Source organism: Elaeis guineensis, chromosome 2, assembly GCF_000442705.2.
Source record: "Elaeis guineensis isolate ETL-2024a chromosome 2, EG11, whole genome shotgun sequence".
Lineage (NCBI taxonomy): Eukaryota > Viridiplantae > Streptophyta > Magnoliopsida > Arecales > Arecaceae > Elaeis > Elaeis guineensis.
Genome location: NC_025994.2, coordinates 76,850,554 through 76,874,522, shown reverse-complemented (window position 1 = coordinate 76,874,522; position 23,969 = coordinate 76,850,554). Strand labels below are relative to the sequence as shown.

The window sequence follows — 23,969 nt, the reverse complement described above, 5'->3', positions numbered from 1 at the left end:
CGAGATGTGTAGTCCACTGCACGGTCCAGGATAGCACAACGTGCAGTCCATGCATGGCAAGGCAGTCTTTGTCACAGTCTACACGATCTAGGTGCTGTGTTTTGCATGATCGAACGGTTAGGAAGGCGTGTGGGCTTGATTAGATAGTTTTTTGGATGCGATTTGGATCTAGAATCCTAATAGGACATGGTTTTAGAATTTTTTAAGGGGCCTAACGGCCTGTGGATAAGTGAGAACAGCTTAAAGCATGAGCAGAGAGGCTAGCAGCGGCCAAAAAGTCTTCTTGGGGGATTTTGAGAGCATTGTAAGGATTTTTTTGTGCTTCTTATTGAGAGAGATTTTGATATATGAGGGTTGAGAGGGTGTGATCTCCTCTTGTATTTATTTTTCCTCATAGTAAAGCTTGCATGCCCTGTGGAGGTATATCTTGCGCTAATTCACATATTTGATTATATTTTTGTGCACTCTCTTCTTTCTTCCTATTGTGGTATCAACATCATTATCAGTGTTTGCGATCTTGGGTGGGGGGATCCGTATTCTGCACTCGTGAGGGATCCTTTCTAATAAGTGGTATCAGAGTATGCGGTTGTCCATATTATGGCAGTGTTGATCGAGATTGAAGAAGATGAAAAGAATATATTCAATCAAGATAAAGATCAATTAGTATGATGGGAAGAGCAATTTCTTTCTATGGCAAGCGAGGGTGAAGGATGTGCTCATCCAACAAGGATTGATTGATGCTCTTTTGTGCGAGGAGAAACTGACTACCATGGAGAAGAAGGATTGGGAGCGGCTTCAGATGCAGGTGGTGAGTATGATCTGCTTGTACATGATGGATGATGTGGTGATCTATTTACTTAGTGAGACTTTTCTAATAGTGATGTGGATGAAGCTCGAGGAGATGTACAAAGTGAAGTCACTCACCAACGCTCTCTTCCTTTGAAAGTAGTTTTATTAATTACGGATGAGTGAGGGGCAAAGCATGCAGGAGTATCTCAGTAACTTTCAAAAGATTCTCACTGATCTCCTCAGCATTGGTGAGAATGTTAAAGAAAAAAATAGAGTATTGGCCTTGCTTTCATCGCTTCTCCTTTCTTTTGAGTCTTTGATGACTACTATTGTTGTGGAAAAGAGCACCATCAAGATGAATGATGTCACTTTTGTACTTCTCTAGAATGAGATTCTCAAGCGAGAGAATCGAGCTTGGAGTTCAGATGGCGACTCGGCTTTGGTAGTGACTAAAGGTGGTGGTGGCAGCAAAGGATGAAACGATAAAGGATCGCAAGATGGACGGTTCAGATCTAAGTTGAGGGACTTCAGCAAGATCAGATGCTATCAGTACAATGAGTTGGAGTATTGAGTCAGAGATTGCTTATAGCTCAGAGATCGGATGAAAGTTACTATGGTGGCGATCCAAGATAGTGATACAGAAGAAAGTGATGATGTTCTTCTGGTATCTGATGAGATATCTACTTCTTTCCTACAGTGGATTTTAGATTCTACATTTTCACATTATGTTTGTTACAGAGAGAAATTGTTTGACTCTCTAGAGAGCAGTGAGGATACTATTCATCTATCGAACGGATCGAGTTGTGCAATCAAGGGTATTGGGACTGTCAGCTTATAGACTAATGATGGAGCAGTGAAAAAATTAGGTGAGGTCTGATACATACCTAATTTCAGAAGTAATCTAATTTTACTGAGCAGATTAGATTTAAATAGCTACAGATGGAGAGCTGATGATGGAATCCTGAAAATTTTGTACGACAGTAGGGTTATGTTGAAGGAAAAGAGGTATAAAGGATACTAACTCTTGATAGGAAGCTCAGTGCGAGGTGGAGTTTCAGGAGTTAATGGGAGCTTAGAGTAAGATGGAGCTCTAGGTATAGGTGGATTGGATACGAGACGGGAGACTCGGAAAGATGACAAGTGACGTCGCAGGGTAAAGTTCTTATTGCTACAGGAGGCTACCCCGAGCAGATCTCAGGTCAGACAAATCTCAGCATATGATGGAGATGGGATCGAGTGGCCTGCTTCGACTTCTATGTTTACCCATCTATGAGCAGTTAGGTATTTGCCCCAGGGTATGGGGGTGAGATTATTTAGAAGCTCTCAAAGTTATGTGGAGGCCAAATGTCGAGTCGAGATGGAGATTATTAGATTTTGATGCCTTGAAATTTAATCCATAGTAGAAAAGTCCATAGGTTCCTACAGACTAGGCCTGCAGACCCGATCCGTAGGCGCTCGACCTGCAAGCATGTGCGGCCAAGACGCATGAGATGGGTCCACATGTGGTGAGGCGATCTTTATCATGGTCTATACGATCCAAGTACTGTGTTTTGCACGATCGAATGGTCAGGAAGGCATGCAGACTTGATCAAGTGATTTTGGATGTGATTTGGGCCTAAAATCTTAATAGGACATAAATTTAGGATTTTTTAAGGGGCTTGATGGCTTGTGGGTTAGTGGGAGTGGCTAGGAGCGTGAGCAGAGAGGCTAGCAGCAATTAGAGAGTCTTCTTGGGGGATTTTGAGAGCATTATAAGAATCTTTTTATGCTTATTGTTGAGAGAGAGATTGATATATGAGTGTTGAGAGGGTGTAATCTCTTCTTATATTTGATTATGTTTTTGTGCATCTCTCTTCTTGCTTCCTATTGAGGTATCGACATCATCACTAGTATTTGCGATCTTGGGTGGGGGATCCGTATTTCACACTCGTGAGAGATCCTTCCCAACAGCAGAAGGATCAGAAGAGAGGAATTGATGGTTGGACTTTGATCAGGACGCAAATGGCAACCAAGTTGATGATGAAATGGAAGGAATTTGGAATGACGGAGCAAAGAAAGATGTTGAAGAAGCGGAAGATTCTACAATGACGGGATGGATGAGCAACATAAGTCCGACACGAAATGCTTCTTTGTATAAGCTGATCTTATTAGGGGGAGGATCATCGATCCTACCACTAGGCCCAAGAGACTTCAACTCGTATGAAGAAGGAATCCTGTATTGAGCCTATATCAGACTTAGATCTCCTGAGTCCAACACGGATCCAGTGGTGCCTGGCATGAAAGATGGTTTGACTTCGTATCCGACATCGAAACCAACAGGATTTTCCCCCGAAGAAGAGGAGGATCTGGAAGATCAACTCTCACTGGAGCCCTCAGAATCAGCCATGGAAGGGTGGAAAAAGGAAAAGGAGAGAGATGAAGGAATAAAGAAAATAGAGAGGGAGTCAAGAAGAACCGACAGAAAAAGAAGAGAAATCAAAAAATCTATAGGGGAGCAAGGAAAACCACTATGATTGTGTGAGAAATGAGGATAGTTGTCCAGAGAAAGTCGTCGTTGGAGGTCACCACCAAACCAAGGATACTGAAGGAGACTGTCGGAGGAAGAGCTTCTCAAAAAGCTTGGAGAAAATCGGAAACTTGTTTAGGGGGAGAAAGAGAACTCTGGAAGCATAAGTTAGGAAGAGAATGTGATCCCTTTTTATGGCACAAAAATGTTAGTACGGTCCAAATATCGAATCCCCTTGATCCTCGGATGGTTGACAACTGACGCACCCTCGTTGGCCTATAGAAGCCGACAGATGGCTCATTTATGGGCTATGCCTAAAATGAAGTGCACCTTCCTTGAAGTCTCACAAAACTTCTCATTTTTCTCGATCATGATTAACCCTTGACATGACTCTTCCTTTCTTCGAAAAAGCACAGACACATCATTGCAGTTGAGATAGGGGCATGTCATCGACAGCCATGGATCAATGTACTCCCTTCATCTGAATTCTCTATGATCCGAACTTGGGAGTAGGGGGCATGTGTTGGGGGGTGATATATCACCCATATCAAAGACACATGTCGAGGGGGACCTGTGATGAAGTATGCAAGGTCGTCGCCACAAACTGATCGGAGATAAATGAGTACAATCCCAGTAGTAGATATGTCATCTCAAAAATATAAAAAAACTACACTGAAGTCATTCGGTACATAATGAAGTAGTGAAGGATCTCACTTTGGACCTCATCGATCCTCACTCTTTAAATGACAGACTCTGCCATTCCCATTATGGCCATCGATTCTTGCTTCAACCACCAACCCTTGCTTTGGTCGTCGATCTTAATTTTAGCCACTAAGTTTGGCTTTGGCTGTCGATTTTAGCTTCAATCGAGATTTTTAGCCACTAGCATCAGGATGACACGGGACATCGAATGCCAATCCTAGAAAGGTCCTGACCCCAGCTTTGTCCCCAACCAGAGGATCCCCCTCTTATCCTTGCCTCCAATCACCGGCTACATTCCTTTTAACTATTGCTGGCTACCATATTTGGAAAGATTGAACCCCATGTGGTCCCATTAAGTCACGTCACTTCACATCTGACCATGCCACTCTAATGGCTGGCTGTGCATCGGATGAGGACACATCAAATCATGCCTCTTCGAGAGTAGTTGATTAATTGTCGAATAAGATGACGTCCACTACCAAAATCCAGACTAGACATCACACAGTAGTACGGTCAGAAAGGCTGAAATGGTCTTCCATCACTTTTCTCCTATGGCTCTCATCTCTCTATAAATAAAGGTAAACAAGAAACCCTCCAGGTACGCATAATTGCACCCTCTCTTCCTCTCGCACTCCTTTTCGTTTGTTCTAGCTTCCTAACTTGAGCATCAAAGAATCTCCATCGGAGTCAACTCTGATCAGAATTTATTTTGTAGGTCTCGTAATGCTTGTGATTCTCAACCAACTCAGCTTCTCTGATCAGAACTAAGAATCTGTAGCAGTAACTACTATTTTTGGAATGTGAGAAATTCATAAGTGCTGATTTGATAACTTTATGGTCCATAACCAATCAACCAAGAGCATGTTTGGTTAGAGAAAGTTAGACTTTGAAATAGCAACAGAAATGGATAACTTCCATTCCATCTATTTAATTGAAAGGAGTCTTACTCTCATTCTAATTTCAGGAAGAAATGAGAATATGTCTCAATCCACAAAATACAATCCCCACTCTCTCTGGTATTCAAATTCCATTATGATTTCTATATCGGCTCCGGTCATGGATTGCAGGAAGTAGCACAAGCCCAAATAAATGGTCTGGAATGTCAAAACAAGGATCTAAATTTTAAACGACCATAACTTTTGATCTAGAAAGAGTTATGAAACATATAATATATCAATGGAAAGCTCGTTTCGAGCTCTATAATCGTGAATTAGGTTACCTGTTCACCATAGTTTTTGAGCCCAAATTTCATCGTTTTAGTAGGTTTTGAGGCCGTTTTATGTTTGAAAGTCCATTTTTGATTCAGTTTCATATTTTTATCTTTTATTTAATTTTTAGTTGGGTTATTAGTTTTATTTTGATTTTACTATTTATAAAACTATCGAGATACTATAAATACCTTTGTTTGATATTTATTTGATTATTATCACTAAAAATCGCAAATTATTATTTCAATTAGAGTCTAAAGTTTTTTTTTTGATATCTTAAAAATTTTTATCTTGTGTGAATCCTTATTTTTATTCGCCAACACTGCATCACAAACACATCAAGGAATAAAATTATTTCAATTCATATTCCAATCTAATCTGATTTTCATTACGAACCAAGCGCACACGATAAAGATTCGTTTAGGTCACAATTGAAATCAGAAATGGATTTTACTTTTTTTATAGGTAGAAATGGTACTTTAAGCTTAGGATGGTACAAACCATACCTTATGCCAGGGAAATCATGGTGCATGCAAGCAACGGTTTCAATTATTCTCTTCACGTGTTTAGATGCTGATGGGGATAAGAAATATATTTAGATGTTCTTGGGATAAATAGATAAAACAAGAATTTTTTTTACTGAAATTGGATAAGTTTGCCCTTCCAATTCTCACTATTGTAAATCCAACAAGTCAAAAAATATGTTTGGACATTTTTCATGATGGTGGATACACTTCTAAGATAAAACAACATACACATCATGTCAATATGGGTATACCGTTGAAACCTGCTAAAAATCTGCTGAAGTACCATCTCTAATTACCAGCTTACTGATACAACAATTTACCAGTATTATTCTAGTACATTTGCAGCCAATGCACTCGAAAATTTTTCCCAACTTATGAAGCAAGCATATTTCACACGTAATGCAAAAACTTAAGGTGTATGGAAGTCTGTGATGCCTGCAAGCCTTCGACGAATGGCAATCTGCTTATCATACCACCTATGATCTAAATCAGTTAAGGTGTATGGAAGTCTGCAATGCCTGCAAGCCTTCGACGAATGGCAAGCTGCTTATTATACCACCTATAATCTAAATCAGTAATCGGAGTATCGTTTTCTTGGATTATGTTCATCTTCACCAAGCTCAAGAAATCACTGTTAGGCCAATAAGCAGTCATCCAGGCACCAAGAGGAATGCTACATATCATAACAGCTACGAGAATAGCAAGCCACTTGCAGTTGGAGACAACTGCAACGTACACACCAGTTGCAAATGCTACAAACATTCCTCCAAGTGCGACCCACAGCAGTTTCATTGCAGTGATAAGGGAGTATAGCCGAATGTCATGGTCTAGTGATCCTGTGCGAAGGAGTATAATTGCCACAGAGATGGAACTGATCATGGCTAAGCTATCTGAGACCAAAAATGCTTTGAACGCAGCTCTGTTTGCTAATATGGCACTGCCCGCATTAGAGCTAGAATCGCCCTTGTATCCTCCAGGTAGAGTAAATGCTGCAGCAAAAGTGACCGTAGCAATGAGGACTGCCACTATTATAAGATTATTAGCGAATGCCCTGTACTGGTTTATTTCTGCTTCCTGGTTTTTTTGTAGGCAACATGTAATGAGATCCAGTCGTTGTGGACTTAATCGTGAGCCATGATTTATCAACTCTATTACGATTTTGTACTGCAAAATCCCACAATACATTAGCATATCAGGCAAAGGGAAATTCAAAAAAGGCGCAGAAAAGAAATGAACTATGAAACAAATTTGTACTACCACACCAATGCAAATATATGTATGACAATAAAATGTTATTAAGTTGAATGGTAGGACTCAAGCTAGGCAAAAAAGTGCTCAATTTTTGTGTCATAGGTTTGTATTATCCTAAATTTTGAGAAAATTTGAAACCTAATAATGATCTAATAGTGAAAAGATACAATAATGTACAAGGCTTTTCAAGGATGTCATCCACAGTTTCCACCAGTTCCAGCAGGATTGAAGGGGAAGGGAGCACAAGAGAGAGTAGGAGCAACAGAGGGAGGGCATGAGATTGCGATGCCTGGTCCCCACCAATTATATAAAAAAAAAAAAACTAATTTTTTTTTTTTTTAAATTCCACCAGACTGGTCTAACCACTTCCATGACCTCCCTCTCTCTTCTCCCTTTAACTCCCTTTCTCCATTCCAGCACTCTTTTCCCCATTGATCCTGCTCGCTTCGGTGAGATGTTGCCATGTAGGCCCTTGAAGTAAGTCCTAACCAAGTATGACAAAAAAAAAAAAAATTTCTAACCAAGGATAATTAAATTAATATATACCATTCTAAGAGCAATTTCCCAATTCCAATTGCTGGCTAAGGAAGCAAGATCAAGAGGAGTATGGCCCTTGTTATTCATGATGCTGGTGTTTACTCTTCCATCGGATGATAAAATCTGGGTAATCTGCCTGCTTCTTGAGATGACAGCTAAATGCAAGGGTGTATTGCCTTCATTGTCTGGCTCATTTAGAAGGTCTATAAAGACTGCTGATTCAAGCACGTACTTGACAATTTCTAATCTTTTGTTCATGATGGCAACGTGAAGGAAGTTCCTGCCTTGGTTATTTATCAACTCCATGCAATCAGGACAATGCTGCAAAAGCTCTGCTATTATGTTAAGATGGCCTGCACTGGCTGCAACATGAATGGGTGCAAAACCATCTTTGTCCCGTAGATAGGATGCTGAGTTGTCACTATCAAGTAGAAGTTGCACCATTTTACGATCACCGCTGGAGGCTACATAATGAAGAGGTGTGCTGTTGTTGGTGGCATCTCCTCGTTTGATGAAGACTGGCACTTGTTCTAGTATCAGTTCTGTAATATCTATTCTTCAAGAAAAGAAAAGTTACAGAATATCAAATTACTTTTTCCAAAAGTATTAGCAAGTTACTGTGATTAAGATAGTGGCACCATGCATGGCTATCCATCTAACCTTCCCCAATCCAATCCCACGATACGAGTACAGAATAGGGAGATACAAGAAACAAAAGAAAGAAGGGAAGAGAGAGAAACAAGAGTGTTAGATTTCAGATTGATGTTTGACTCTACCCAAGTAAATTAGCATCCATATCGGCTCTCAAATTTAGCAGGAGAGGACTTTGCTTACTGAAGGTTTCCCCTTGACCAAGCATTGACGGGGAGCCGAGCCAACAAGAAACACAGAGCCCCTCTCAAGAAAAGGCTAGAGATAGACAATGAAAGAACCGGACCACCTTAAATGTCATATCTAGTGAAAACTCGCAAATTACCTTGACTATCAACCTAATTGCGATGTCCCTCTTCCAAAAAAAAATTCAACCTTATCAAGTATTTTGGAAAACATCCTTTATGGATTTGATACAAGGACAAAATTTAGAATAGGACTGCTGCTAAGATCATATATAACCTAGTTTCATATTTATTTGTTAGTAATACAAATAGAATGCCATCTCCGAAAATTAAATCTTGGTTATTCTCCCCAGGTGGAGAGAAATATTGACCACTTGCCCTAAGCCCAGCCGCTGATTTCCTGCTATGTTTCTATATGACTATTAATCCAAACATAAATTATTTTTCTTCAACAAAAAAAAATTCTTAGACTCCAAATTGATAGAGCTTGGCCATATTTAGCTTTTTCTCCAGTGACTTATTAACACGAGTGCAATCAGGTCACGTTGGATCTAGATTTTAATAATCTAGACTCAAAATCTGTTGAGGTTTCAAGTCTAAAAGGCTGATCCATTGGTGGATTGGGTCAGGTCGATCTAGGCTCAGGTCAGGTAGAGGTCAAGTTTGGCTTCTACCATGTGTCAACCATTATATCTTGAGGAGTTAGTCAAGCTAAAACAATCTATACGATGAGATGATTATTAATGTGATATCTAGTACATACTATGAAGAATAAATCACAAACAACAAGAACTTGATAATTAATTATATAGCAATAATTGATCAAACATTGAAAAGACATATGCTTTATTAAATTAAAGCCAAGTATAAACACTCAAACATGTTTTAACAAGGCATTATTTTTATTCTTTCTGCCACCTATAAATCATGGAATAAAGTTTCATATGCTTAGAGTTTGGAAATTGAAAGATATACAAATAAACATATAGGCATGTATGTATCTGTGTGTATACACATGTCAAGGCTAGACATAGCTATTAAGGATCCCTGTCGAAAATGTCATTGATTTTACAAAAGTTATAATAGCCATCATTTATCTCAAAAGTAGTATCTAAAATTTTTAGTATTTAAATAATAACTATTATAATGGGTGTTGTAAGCATATTATAATGAAAAATAATAGACAAAAAAATAGAAAATTAATGGCATTACTTTGACTTCACTTTTCAATATATATATATATATATATATATCTTTTGGCCTACATTTATTTCATAGGAATTCTTTTGCAAATTTTGAGAAACTAATATTTTATTTATTTAAAGCCTTTATTTTAGAGCAGCGTACCGTAGCTCCTGAGCACGGCTGCATGCAGCGCTGTCTGCCCGTTTGGTCCTTCGTAGGAGCACGCCTCGGACCACTGCAATGAGCGCACAATGTTGGATGACCCCCTTTCCGCGGCCATGTAGAGCGGAGACACGCCCGCCTGATTCACCACAGCCGCCGAGTCTGGATCCACGGACATGATCGCTTGGACCACCTCCAGGTGGCCGTTCTGAGCCGCCTCGTGAAGGGCCGTGTTTCCCACGCCATTCCTCACCCTGAGCAGCCGTCCACGCTCCTCTCCAACTTGCTCATCAACGATTCGAGTGGAGACGAAGGAGGTGACGATCGCGTGATGCCCGGCCCGGGCCGCACAGTGCACCGGAGTGTCTCCTTTGGAGTTCTGTCTGGTTAACAGTAAGGGCTCCAGCCTGCGGATGGCCTTCGCGAGCTCTGCATGACCCATCTTGGCTGCTATGTGGAGTACGGTGTCCCCCCCCCACCGTGACATCGTTGAGGTGGGTGTTGTTCCCCTCGGCTATTTGTCGAAGGCGAGCAGCATCCCCTGACCTTGCCGCCACCAACAACTCCAGGAGCATTTTGATTCACTTCCTCTCTCTCTCTCGTTGCTATTTTGATCCACCAAAGTCTCGATATAGGATATGCGATGCGGTTCAGCTAAATGAAGGCGAGCAGCATCTCTGATCTTGTGAACCAGGATTTTTCTGGCTTGTTGACTTGATCGTTTGACCTACGCATTTTCCCCGTCGATGTACCAATCCCACCATCGCATTTTTTCTGTTTGATGTTGACAAAAAAAATCAAGCTTTCTTGGAAAACCAGTACCAAATGTCCCACCATTTCTTTTTTTTTTTTTTTGGATAAAAATCCCACCATTTTTCAGGAGGCCCAAGTTGCTGCAAAAATTCCAGCTTCTTAACCTCGGAAACTCACAGGAAAATCTCTCATATGACTTTTTCAAAATTAAAATATACAGATAAACAACCGAAAAAAAAACAACAGATTCCTATTTATATGCCATGTAACATGATCCTACAGGTCAATTTCTAATAAAATACCAAACTGTACATGCAGCATGCGGTCAATGCTGTACCAATATTGATACAAAGCTGTCTTCGTTTGGTTTGGTGCCGACTCCAACAATATACCATGTGTCGGTCGAAGGGCATAACGAACCATGCAACACCAAACTAGAAACGTACCAAGAGGGGCCCGACATTGAGGGTTAAAACATAGCTATGAATTTTAACCCAGATTCCAGAACAACTTCTAGTAAAAGCAAAACGTTTCAGTGTTGGTTATGCACACAAACCTTGAGAAGATTAGTAGTTTATATCAACTAAAAACTTAACCTTTTCCTCCAAAGAGAAAAAAAGGTAGGCAGCAAGTATCTGGTCAAACTTCCAAGATATCACCGTCTTTGCAAATGAAGATCCAAAATGCAACAAATAGCAGTCCTACATGATAGATGTCGAAGGTAGCAACACCTCTCTCAAGAGGAAAATGCAGGGAAAAATTGTATCTTAGCAAAGCCCGAACATTCTTGAAGATAAACCTTTCAAATGGATAGTAGCAGAAAAATAGGAAATTGGATCCTAAGAACAGTCTAGAAACATATTAATATAAATATCAACATGCTGCCTAGAACTATCTACATTCTAGAATGACCGTTATATTCAATAACATGTAGAAGTGGAACTTTAAGAACTTTGGATTTGATCGAACACGTTTAAGAAAGGTCATAAATATACAGATAATTCTTTCAAAATTTTTCAAGGTGCTTTTAAATTACTTTGAAAAAAGAAAAGAACAAATTTTGGTCTTTAAATCTTGAAAGGATAAAATAAACATAGTCTTCATGTCATGGCAAGGTTGAGGCCTTGTCCCTCTTGAAAATTTAGAGGAGCAATACATCATATGGCATGCGCTTGCTCAAAAGTTTCTATTTGAACAGACTAGTTTAATTTTGGATCATCGAGAAGTGGATAAAAAGAGTTACAATTCCAATGCTCAATTTGTTGCATATAAGCAATAAAAAAGACAATCGACTCTGTATGAGGTCACAAACCTAACATACTCCACAACCGGGTAATGACAAATGATAGAGCTAGGCAGTCTTATAAGTTAAAAATCTGTTCCTTTTAAAATTAAATTGCTTTAGAAAACCCATAGTGACAATACCATAAATGCCAGCTTTACAGTATTTGAAGGTGGTTTCACCTCTAATGTTCATAATGAAGATTTTCTGCTTTCTTTTGTTTCAGTTAAAGAGTTTAAACTTCCTTCTTTTAAAGAGAAAAAAGGAAATATATAAGTTTGATTTGATCCCGGCATTTCAAGCAAAACTTGATGCTGGCAAACTCAATCTAGGTTTCAACCAGTCCTTACAAATTCCGGTTTTGATGATTTCTGCAACTTCAGCAGTTCCAACTCTCCAGTTTCTGCAGCTCTGATTCATAATTATAAGGCAATCCAAAACCCATCAACTAAAATTACACCAAACAAGGCAATAAAGAAAACTCAAACAAGTCCAAAAAATTAATCAGACATTATCTAAAAGTAATCAAATGTTGCTTAGGTACTTTGGATGTATTTGTTCCACAGTTTTGCACTTAAACAGTTTTTTTTAACAAAAAATAGTGTTCAAATATCATGTTTGGTGTGCGTTTGTAAATAATCATTTTACTGTTTGATGGCAATCTGGCATATAATAACAAATATGTCTACAACATTGGAGCTCCAAGATAGCTAGATTTATGCTGAAAAATTTACTTTTCTTCTAGACCACTGTGCAATATAGCATTGCAAACTTGCAATGGTTCTTGTCTTCTAAAAACTTACAATATCTAGCTTTAATCTAGTGGAAATGCATCTCAAAATTTAAATGCCTGAGGAAATGGCAAAAAATAGCATAAAAAGTCATCTCTCGAAGAAATTTAGTTTCACAGGTTAGTTTTGGTCAAAATCTAGAACTGACCCCATTTTCAGGTTGGATCTAGATGAAATGTTTTCGTTTTGGAATTTCTTGACAAAATTGTGAACCATTATTGCGAAAAGTTCAACAATAGACTAAATAGAGAACCAGATTTCCATAAAGATAAGATATTTCTAGAAATATCAAAGTTCTATCTCACATTAATGTATACTAAATTTGCAGAGTGTTTGAAATAGGAGCCCCAACAGTTCCCATGTGATTAACACTGATGTTAAAAATTTTATAAAGCATCTAGAATCTTGAATTTTTCTGTATAGGCATTCTTATGAGGCATTTTATAATGAATTAGAAACAATAGCGGGAGGTAGATTAGTACAAGAATGTTTTTGCCAAAAATCCAGAGTGCATGGCCGCAACTTCTGCAGGAGTATAGCTCGGTGCTATTTACACAAAATAATTAAAAAGGACATTAATGTCTACGGTAGGACAAAGAATAAGTATTGTAAAATGCAGACGCACCTCCAGAATAATATGCCACCATCTAATACCATTAAGACCAGGTAATTTCATAAGATCCCCTCTTTATTATATCAATGAAATTATTTGTCAAAAAAAGAGGTCCTGTGAACATAGCATGAACATTCTACAGATGAAAATGCTGAGTTGGACATGGGCTAAGTTTTTAAGGTGACAATAGGACTGATAAAGGGAAGTCAGCAAAAGAACATCTAAAGATGGACTGGATCTATTTGTTTGGATCAATTTACCATAGGCTCCAATGGGGCCAGTAAGGAGCATCATCAGGTCTAGGTTGGTGGGTCAAAGAAAGGATGCTGAAGTGCATGTTTGTTGACAAAGTGATGATGATTTTTTTCATCTCTACTTGTTACTCCATTTGTTTACAGTCCTTCAGAAAAATCTCTAATCAGGATAAAAAGGATAGATTAGTTCTTAATTATTTATTTTTCACTCACAGAAGTACAAAAATTTTCCCCAGGATAAGATAAATTCATAATTTGCTTGCACAATAATTGCATTTGTTTGAAAAGAAGCAATTTGATAAACAGAACGGAAAGCACCATATCGCCAGGAAATGCCATATGACATTACTAAAGACAGGATTTACAAACTACTGTGTCTGATCTAAGCCTAATACTAAATAGAGGCTCCATGTAGTACTGAATGATAAGTGGTGCAATTTTTATTGACTGCCCTTGTTGAGCTTACTTCAGAGAAATGAAAAAGAACCAGTAATAATACTTTGACAAATGAAAGAAGAAGAAGAAAAATGAAAGACAGAAAGGGAGAAAGAAGAAAAAGAAAGGAAGGAAAGAAGGAAGAAAGGAAAGAGAAAGAAGAAGAAAAGGAAAAAAAGAAAGGAAGTGATAAAAAAAAGAAAGAAAAACAAATGGAAAGAAAAAAGATAGAAGAAAAAGAAGAAAAGAAAGAATGAAAGAAAGGAAGGAATAAGGAGAAAAAGATGAAGAATATTTACCGAGTAGCTGTTAAAATGGGATGGGATAGTGGGATGCACCATTCCATAGAGATACTAGGACACCTTTGTCCTATAGAATTTAAAACTTTAATAACATCAATTATTACAATATAAAAAAGTGCAATTTATCACAAACTTATCTTAGACAATATGCAACTAAACAAAATCACATAGAACTTTATTGATAGGTGTGTATTTCCAATAAAACCTAAAGAGAGAAGCCATTGAATATTCTCCCCAACCTTAGCTGAAAGTTAACATAGTGCTCCATCTGCCATTAAAATAAGAGGTAGCTTTTCTGCTGTCATCCAAGGATTTAAGCACTGCAGGCATGGGACCTGCCGGTCAATGGCTCTCACAGCATGGCACAACATATGCTGACACCATAAGTCCATAACCACAAAAAAAAAGGTGTTCTTGAGCCATACCAATCCATGCCGAACTGGCACAGGTTGATATGAGCCAACACCAGTTGATACCCTACAAAATTCACATGCTTGCCCAGTGTGAGCACAGCCCTGCACACAGTGGCAATTCCAACCTTGAAGTTGTTAGGGTCAAAACTTCAGTTAGATGTGTACATAGGACAGAATATTTTAGAAGGTAAAGTCGGCTGTGTTCTAACACAGAGTACATGGTTTTTATCTTTCTCTAAGCAAACATGGCATTAAGACAGTGAAGGAAACTTTAGATGGAACATTCAATCAAACAACCAGTGACAAATGTAAGATAAAATTGTTCTCGAGATTCTCTAAACTGAATAAGCCACATCAAGGTAGTTTCAAGGGTTGTAATTAAGCTGACAATGATCAAGCCTGGATTTGATCAAGCTTGGTTCATTTGTTATTTGTTGAGCTTGATCTAGAGTAATTTCAAATAAAGCCAACCACAAGCCTATTTCAATCAGCTTCATAACCTTAAATTGAGTCAAAATCAATTGATCTTATATCAAATTTCATCCAAGCTCAAGGTGTATTTGCAGGAAAAAAGAAACTACTTTAGTAACTTTTATTGCAAAAACACTTAAAAAAAGTATTTGGTAACATTGCCTAAAATGTGCTTCCACATGAAGAAAAGTCAGAAAAGTGCATCTAGGAGAAGCTAGAAAACCTAGCTTTTGATTCTCCTTTTTTACAAAGCAGAAGCAATACCAAAAACACCCTCATTTTAAGCTTGAACAAAGCTAAGTTCAACCTTGAATTAAAGTTTACCATAATTCTGACAACCTGGATAATCCACTAATCAAAGTCCCAATCTCACCTCAGCATTTCATTTTGCTTCGAATTATTTAGGACCAGAGGATGAAAAAACATGAAAAATAATAATTCAAGGTTAATAAATTAATAAACAAAATCATGAAATCAAGCATCACAATTATGGAATAGTTAATGAAGTGAGGTTAGAACAACACATCGCTAACGTGCTAACTGTCAAATTTATGACATTTACCATATCAATTGGTATTATCAATCTATCTGTGAAGGATATAAGTAAAATTTATAAAACTTCATGCATTGCTGATCAAATTGAAACCGAAATTTCATAACTAAAAGTATAGATATGGAATTATTTTAAGTAATCGAGAATGACTGTTAGGTCATAATTAAGAAGTTTTAGGACTTGGATGCTATACGTATGAAAAGATAAGGAATCATGAAAAATAACTAAAAAAGCACTTTTTAGCTTCTTTACTCCTTTTATGTTTCAGGTGAATCAAAGAGCCTTCCGCAGAAGCAGGCTGAAATGGGAACATACCCACTTAATTGTCTGAAAAATAAAATGTTCTTTGGTTTCAGCCAAAACTTTAAGCTAAGCAATAATTTTTTTTTTTTTTTCCTTTTGCTCTTACCTACATCTATAATCTCTTATTTTCTTCTTTTTCATTATTATTTCTAATCATATTTCCAATTTGAATTTCAATTGATAACCGTGGATCCTAAAATCTGAAATCAGGGTACCACATTTTATTAACATCAGATATTTGCACATGGGTAATTCCATCAGGTACTTGCACAAATTTGAAACAGCGCAGTATGAGTAAAAGGTGTATAATCGAAAGAGATCAACAAAATCTTTTGCAGTTGCTCTCTTTAACAACTATTTTTTTCTTTTTTCCTCTTCAACATTTATCACAATTAATATTTGCAGTACAAGGAATAGTTAAATAATCCAGCAAATTTTGTAAAATTATGCAACAGTACAAATTACGCTTCACATAATTCTAAAGTCTATAAGCATCAAGTAAACAATACAGTGGTAAATAATATCTCAAGTCCTGTGTTCAGGCCCAAGACTGCAACATGCTGTATGTGGTAACATTAATAAGTCATGCATTAATTTAAGGGCCATGGTCAGTTCTACATCCGATTGATATCTCAGCCAGTTTTTTATTAGGCCAAGAAGAATTATGCTTTATTAGTCCATTGAGTAAGAAACAGCAGTAAAAACTAAACAAGCAGGAGATACCTATTCGAGCCATCCTTTACATTTGAAATGCTGAATAAATCCAAGGACTTGTTTGGAAGATCAGAAAAGTCAATATCACGAAGCTGGTCCCCCAAATAATTTACAGGAAGAAGAATACATATTCCTACAACCATGGCAACAGAAAATCCTCTCAAACTGCATTGAAGATTGAGATCGAAAGCTCAATAAGAACAAATCTCCTTAAAAAAGGCAAATAAGATATCAATCCAAAGATAAAGACTGGATAATGCCAAAAAAAATTCCAATTTGAAAAGTGGGATACGAAAGAAACAAGATCGTGTACAATGCATAATAGAGTTTAGGCTAATTATTAGAAAAACATAAGTGCAAAATTTCCTTTCCCATGTTTCCTTGAAAATGACCAACAAGAAGAGCGCATACAAGGGAAGAGGGAGATCAATTTTACAACCTGTTGTGGACGATTACCTCAGCCTCGGCCAACCAGGTCCTCAGGCATAACTGAGGTAGGTAAGGGGCGGCATGGCCAATTTGGAGGAGTTACGGATAATTGTCCGAATTGGACAGGTCATCCCGATCCGGTAAGAAGACTATTTTGAGAAAGCAATCTGCTCGTGGCTGCACAAATAGTAGATAAGGAACCTCAACCACCAAGATCAGATTACGCCCCCAAATGGCAATTACCAGCTGGCTCCATGTCACAAACGTGAAAACACGATCTTTGCCAGTGGGATCAACTCACACTTTCTGGGAATGGCTAGTTCCCCCGATGTATATGACTTTTACTCCCCCTCTATAAATAAGAAAAAAAAGGAGACCCCAGGTAACCTTTCGAAAGGCCTCAAAACGCTCTCTTACTGTTCTCCAATTTCCAACTAACTTGAGCATTAGAGGGTCCCCATCGAAAAACATTCCAATCAAGGGCTTTTTACAGGTCCTATTCTAGCACTCAAGAGTTCCTCATCTCCAAACGAGGTCCTTTCTCCTCGCCCTCTTCCTAGAAGTCTCCAGTCGAGGCATCTGCCAACCAGCTTCCACCTGAGGAGATCACCCACAACCTCTCCCACTTGAAATTTGGTAGCAACAGATTGGCACTAGAAGGACTCTATTTATAGTCACATTCGGAGCTCATTTGAAGATAGAAAAAGCGATTCGTCATGAGGCCATGAAGAGGAGCTTCAAATGCCTCTTGCCGCTTTAACGGCGCACGACCTAATGAAAAACAATAGCAAGCTATTATGCCTGAATCAGTCTAGGTGCCATCACCTCCACAACCTTCTCCAATGGTCTCCAACGATCAATTTAACAGCCTCGTCTAGTAGGTGGAAGCTTTGACTACCATAGTGCAACGAATGCAGCAGGTTGCTGCACCTTAGCCTACTATAGAAGCTCCTCATCGAGATCAAGCTAGACAGATGATATAGCATTCACCTCCTCCAGTTCAAGATAGGGGTATAGTCGACATAGCTAACCTCTGAGCGATGATCAAGGATAATGTAGGCATTCCCCGACCCCACAGTTAGGAAAGGACTCCATCCTGAGCAACCTTTCTCCCTGGCACCGAGAGCCTTACACTGCTCAAGATGCCGAGGTGAAGAGGGGATTTCAAGAGATATAGCAACAGATTGAAGCGCTGCAGGACCGAACTCAACAACAATAGAGCTCGGCTTCAATACTAATCCTCCATTCTCTGGGAGGATAATGGACAAGCCACTATCCCCATAGTTCAAGATGCCACGATTGGAATCGTATAATAGGACCTCGGATCCCATCAACCACTTGGAGACTTCAAAGCTCTAATGCTTCTTCATGAGGCAACTGATAGAATTCTCTGCCAGACGTTCCCATCCACCTTAAGAAAAGCAGCCCAATATTAGTACTCAACCTTTCAGCCTAGCTCAATCAGTTCCTTCAAGCAGCTCGATCGATTGTTTGTGACCCACTTCATCAATAGTCGCTAATAGCGTCGTGGCTCGGACTCACTTGTCAGTATCAAACAGCAAGAAGGCGAATCTCTTGGAGACTATATTAGCCACTTCAACACTGCAACCTTAGAGGTGCATGACTTGGATCAATCGGTAGCAATGACTGCTCTTAAAGCTGGATTGCTTAATGTTGGGTATAAAATACCCACAGCCGGAACCCACGGCGGAACCTCCATCAGCAAGCACAGCTCCGCCCGGACTCCTACGGGAGCCGGGCTCCACTGCCATCGGCAAGTGCAGCTCCGCCCGGACTCCTACGGGAGCCGGGCTCCACCGCCACCAGCAAGTGCAGCTCCGCCCGGACTCCTACGGGAGCTCCGCCCGGACTCCTACGGGAGCCGGGCTCCACCGCCACCAGCAAGTGCAGCTCCGCCCGGACTCCTACGGGAGCCGGGCTCCACCGCCACCGCCATCAGCAAGTGCAGCTCCGCCCGGACTCCTACGGGAGCCGGGCTCCACCGCCACCAGCAAGTGCAGCTCCGCCCGGACTCCTACGGGAGCCGGACTCCGCCGCCAACATCAAAACAGCTCCGCCCGGACTCCTACGGGAGCCGGGCTCCGCTCTCAATATCAATTGCTGGTAAGCTCAGTCCGGACTCCTATCAGAGCCGGACTTCACCCTTGACTTTGTTTGCAGCGCAGCTCCGCCCGGACTCCTACGGGAGCCGGGCTCCACCAACGACATCAGCACAGCTCCGCCCGGGCTTCTACGGGAGCCGGGCTCCACCGCCATCAGCAAGTGCAGCTCCGCCCGGACTCCTACGGGAGCCGGGCTCCACCGCCACCAGCAAGCGCAGCTCCGCCCGGACTCCTACGGGAGCCGGGCTCCACCAACGACATCAGCACAGCTCCGCCCGGGCTCCTACGGGAGCCGGGCTCTGCCGCCATCCGCACTGCTCCGCCCGGACTCCTACGGGAGCCGGACTCCGCCGCCGGCATCAGAACAGCTCCGCCCGGACTCCTACGGGAGCCGGGCTCCGCTCACGACGGCTCCGACCATTGCCGAGCTTCAATCGACAGATCCACACCCCCTGACAGGCCCTCAAAACGGCCGCGACCCTGCTCCACCTCCTGTGGCGGACTCCACGCAGTATCATCATTCCCTGACAAGCCGCAGCGGCCATAGCCGCCCTGCTCCACTTCCTGTGGCGGACTCCGCACAGCTCCATTATCCCCCTGGCAGGCCACAGTAACGGCCACGAACCTGCTCCACCTCCTGCGACGGATACCATGCGATTCTCCTGACGACGGACGCTGCTCCACCCCTCATAACGGATTCCACGTGGCAAGTCGAGGTGATACCCACGTGTCTGCTCCATTATCTTTCGCAATCAATTCCCCTGACCATGGGCGGCCCACTACCAGGCAGTTACACACATCGCCATCAGTCCGTTGCCTCCCCCGCCTATAAAAGGGGGGACTCAGATACGTTATTTTTTAAGCTCTTTTGCCTTATCTCAAAACTCTGCTAAATTCTCCGTTCGAGCACTCCATTCTTGTTGAGGTAGAGAACTGACTTGAGCGTCGGAGGGTCTTGCCGGAGCAACCCCACCTCCGGTTTAGACTTCCCTTGCAGGTCCCGACGGCGACCGCGGCTTCCTCAACTCCAGCTTCTCCGGCGCAGGCGGATTTTTGCACCAACAGGATTGGCGCTAGAAGGAGGAACTTTTTGTGTCTTCGCAGCACCCTTGTTCTTGAAGGAGCGCTCAACGGAGCCACCTCCGGCCATCTCTCCGTCATCTACTCCTAATCCTCCCCCACGAGATCGACACCCGATGCCTCCGCGCAGGGCGTCCACCCGGCGGTCCACGGCCTCCGCGACCAGATCTCAGGCTCCGGCCTCCCCTCCCGTTTCTCAGCCAGCTCCTCCTCCCCCTCCGGCGACGGCGGTCGGCGCGGAGCAGTTTGACTTGCTGGCGCAGCAGGTCAAGGGCCTCGTCGAGGCCGTACAGGCGATGCAGCAGCAGCCGCCGCAGGCGTCGGCGCATCCGGAAGGGGCATCTCCGGAATGCCAGAACCCGGCGGTGGGGCGGGCCACCTGGGCTAGCCGCCCCGTCCTTCCCGAGAAGGCGAATCCAAAGGTGGAGAGCCCTCAGTCGGACCACGACTCCACCCCTGGGAGATCCATGCCCCCGTTCTGCCAAAGGACCCTCGAGACTCGAAGTCGAGAGGATTTCCTGGACCGGAGGCTCCAGGAGATGAACCGGCGGATCGAAGAACTCCGCCATGCGCCTCCCGCTTACGGTGAGGATATCTGCACTGACCCTCCCTTCTTCCAAATGATTATGCAGGAACCGATCCCGCCGAATTTCAAGCTCCCCCAGTTTGAAAGCTACGACGGGACGTCGGACCCGGTGGACCACCTGGAGGCCTTCCGAACGATGATGCTGCTTCATGGTGCCCCCGACGCCATCTTGTGCCGGGCTTTCCCGTCTACTTTGAAGGGAGCAGCAAGAAACTGGTACTCGGCACTGAAGCCGGGTACCATCTTCTCCTTCGACCAAATGAGCCACCAATTCGTGGCCCATTTTGTCAGCAGCCGACGTCCCCGGAAAGGTTCGGAGTCCCTCATCAACATCAAGCAGAGGGAAGGGGAGTCCATACGGGCCTACATCAACCGCTTCAACATTGCGGCGTTGGAGGTCCGGAACTTGGACCAGTCGGTTGCCATGGCCGCCCTGAAAGGTGGCCTTCAGAAGAATGATCTCTTGTACTCCCTGGAGAAGAAGTATCCCAGGGATTTTGCTGATCTGCTGGCTCGGGCTGAAGGATACGCCCGAGCGGAAGAGGCCTTCAAAATGAAGGATGAAGAGACTGCGAGGGAGCGCCAGGCGGGAGATTCTGGCAAGCCCGCAGTTGAGAAGAGGCCAAGGGAAGCCCGGCCTCGCTCCCGATCCCCTCCTGGGCACAAGCGCGCCCATACTCCACCCCGGGCACGCAGGCAGAGAAGCCCGGACAACAGGTTTCGGCGGGGTTCCCCGCCAGGGAAGTTCCGCAGCTACGCCCCCCTCAACGCCTTGAAGGCCCAGGTACTGATGGAGGTCAGGGAGCTGATCCCTAGGCCGGAGAGGATGCGCACGCACCCCGGAAAGCGCAACCCCAACAAGTTCTGCCTCTACCACCGCGACCACGGCCACGACACTGAAGAGTGCATCCAGCTCCAGGACGAGATCGAGGAGCTCATCCGGCGAGGTCGGCTCGACAGATTCATCCGCCGCAGGCCTGAGGGTAGAGGAGACCGGCCAAGAGCCCTCCCACCGCCCGAACCACAGAAGAGGGAGGAGCAGCCCGGGGACCGGCCTCCTATCGGGACCATCGACTCCATCGCCGGAGGGCCTCAAGGAGGAGCGGGAGAACTGTAAATGTATTGCTTACTGTTTCGTTTTGAATCTACTTTTCTTTCTAGCTAACGCACTCCTCCTGCTTAACGCGGATGTATTATGACTGGATATGACCTCTCCAAAAAACAACGGCCATGTCAGGAACAGGAGGAGAACCTCGTCCTGACATGAGCAAAGTCAAAGGCCCGGTTCTTTTAGACCGGATGGGGGGAGAGGCCTTACAACGCCCTAATGTGCCCCCACAGCCCTGTTAGGGACAGGAGGAAAACCTCGCCCTAACTTGAGCAAAGTCAAAGGCCCGGTTCTTTTAGACCGGATGGGGGGAGAGGCCTTACAACGCCCTAATGTGCCCCCACAGCCCTGTTAGGGACAGGAGGAAAACCTCGCCCTAACTTGAGCAAAGTCGAAGGCCCGGTTCTTTTAGACTGGATGGGGGGAGAGGCCTTGCAACGCCCTAATGTGCCCCCATAGCCATGTCAGGAACAGGAGGAGAACCTCGTCCTGACATGAGCAAAGTTGAAGGCCCGGTTCTTTTAGACCGGAGGGGGGAGAGGCCTTACAGCGCCCTAACGCGCCCCCACAAGCCAGGCTGATAACGAGAACCTCGCGACCGGCTCAAGCAAAATGGAAGACCCGGACTCCTACGGGAGCCGGGTTCCGCCGCAAAGGTAAGCTTCACCCGGACTCCTACGGGAGCCGGGTTCCGCCGCAAAGGTAAGCTTCACCCGGACTCCTACGGGAGCCGGGTTCCGCCGCCAAGGTAAAGCTTCACCCGGACTCCTACGGGAGCCGGGTTCCGCCGCCAAGGTAAACTTCACCCGGACTCCTACGGGAGCCGGGTTCCGCCCCCAAGAAAGACTTCGCCCGGGCTCCTAAGAAAGCCGGGCTCCATCCGCCACTTCGCCAGCAAGGGTTAAAAACGGTGGCGAGGCTCGGCCACATGACGAGATCGGATGGAAGGGAAGAGCCCTTTCCCACGACGACCTCTAAGCCAAACAGGCCAAACAACGAGAAAGGGTCAACGAACGACAATATTAGTGCTACGCGCGGACAAGGTAACACAAAATGCCTTTTTCTCATTTCCGATATATGTACTACAGGGTTAGGACGGCCAGAAAAAGAGGGACAAAACGACAAGAAAAGAAAAGGGGGGCAGCTACAAAAAGGGGGTGACTACAAAAGAACTCTAAGGAGGTCCTGCTCCCTCTAACATAGGGTGATCACCTCCATCCCCGACCAGGACTGCCTCAGGGTCTCCACCATTTCCTCTAGTTCTTCCTTCTTTTGCAGCATATCCTGGAGCGCCTGACGAAGTCGCCGGCTCTCAGCCTCCGCTTCCCGATGCCACTTCCGCAAAACTTCGGACTCCGCCTCTGCGTCCGCGACGGCCTTCCGCTCAAGTCCCAGTTGGATTTTTACTTGTTGAAGCTCAGCTGTCTTCTCCCCAAGGGAGACAGAAATCCCTTCGACAGAGCCTCTCAGGGCTTGGAGCTCTTCGTTATCTTGGGCGTTAGCAAGATGCGCCCTAGTAACCAACTGCCTCTGGAGACGGACTACCTCGTCCGCCGCTCGACGGAATCTCCCCTTGTGCTCCTCTACCTGTCGGCACCAGCTGGCCCGCTGCACATCGTGGCTCATCTCGGCATCTTGAAGCTGCTTCTGGAGGTCGGAAACTTTTTGTGACCATATCTGCTCATCCCGCGCTGTGAGCCGGGGTGAGTTCCCTTCCAGCTGGCCGATCCTCCTCTTGGCAGCCGACAGCTCCACTTTAAGGGCGCTGATCCTGGCTTCTTGAGCCCAAGTTCGGTCGCTAGCGCTCTTCGTGCATTCTTCGAGCTCCTTCGCAAAGTTCGCCTTCCTCCGGCTGTAGTCCATGATTGCCTTCACTTGGAGACTCCTAAAGTGGGCGGCCTCAGCGGCGGCCTCGGAATAGCATTTTTTCGCCTGGCAGAGCTCGCCCTCCGACTTTTTCAACTTCTTCGTCAGGTGGAGGACCTCCTTTTTTAGCCGTTGGATAGTTGACTTCAGCGGGACCCCCAGGAGCAAGGGAAGTGCTTCGGCAGGACGC

At 43.5% G+C, this 23,969-nt stretch overlaps 1 protein-coding gene across 5 annotated transcripts in view; it reads right to left on the bottom strand.

Moving 5' to 3' along the window:
* Positions 1 to 5,963: 5,963 nt before the first annotated feature.
* LOC105057711 (protein ACCELERATED CELL DEATH 6) overlaps positions 5,964 to 23,969 on the bottom strand; it is a 31,413-nt gene continuing 13,407 nt past the window's right edge. The window contains exons 2-5 of one of the 5 annotated variants that reach the window (XM_073251870.1): positions 16,597 to 16,752; positions 9,704 to 10,596; positions 7,530 to 8,071; positions 5,964 to 6,896 (exon numbers count right to left, since the gene is read on the bottom strand). In XM_073251870.1, coding sequence (XP_073107971.1) covers positions 6,225 to 6,896; positions 7,530 to 8,071; positions 9,704 to 10,190 — 1,701 coding nt within the window. In that variant the 5' untranslated portion in view covers positions 10,191 to 10,596; positions 16,597 to 16,752 and the 3' untranslated portion in view covers positions 5,964 to 6,224. The remainder of the gene's footprint in view (positions 6,897 to 7,529; positions 8,072 to 9,703; positions 10,597 to 16,596; positions 16,753 to 23,969) is intronic. The other 4 variants (XM_073251869.1, XM_073251872.1, XM_073251871.1 and 1 more) reach the window with 4 other exon arrangements.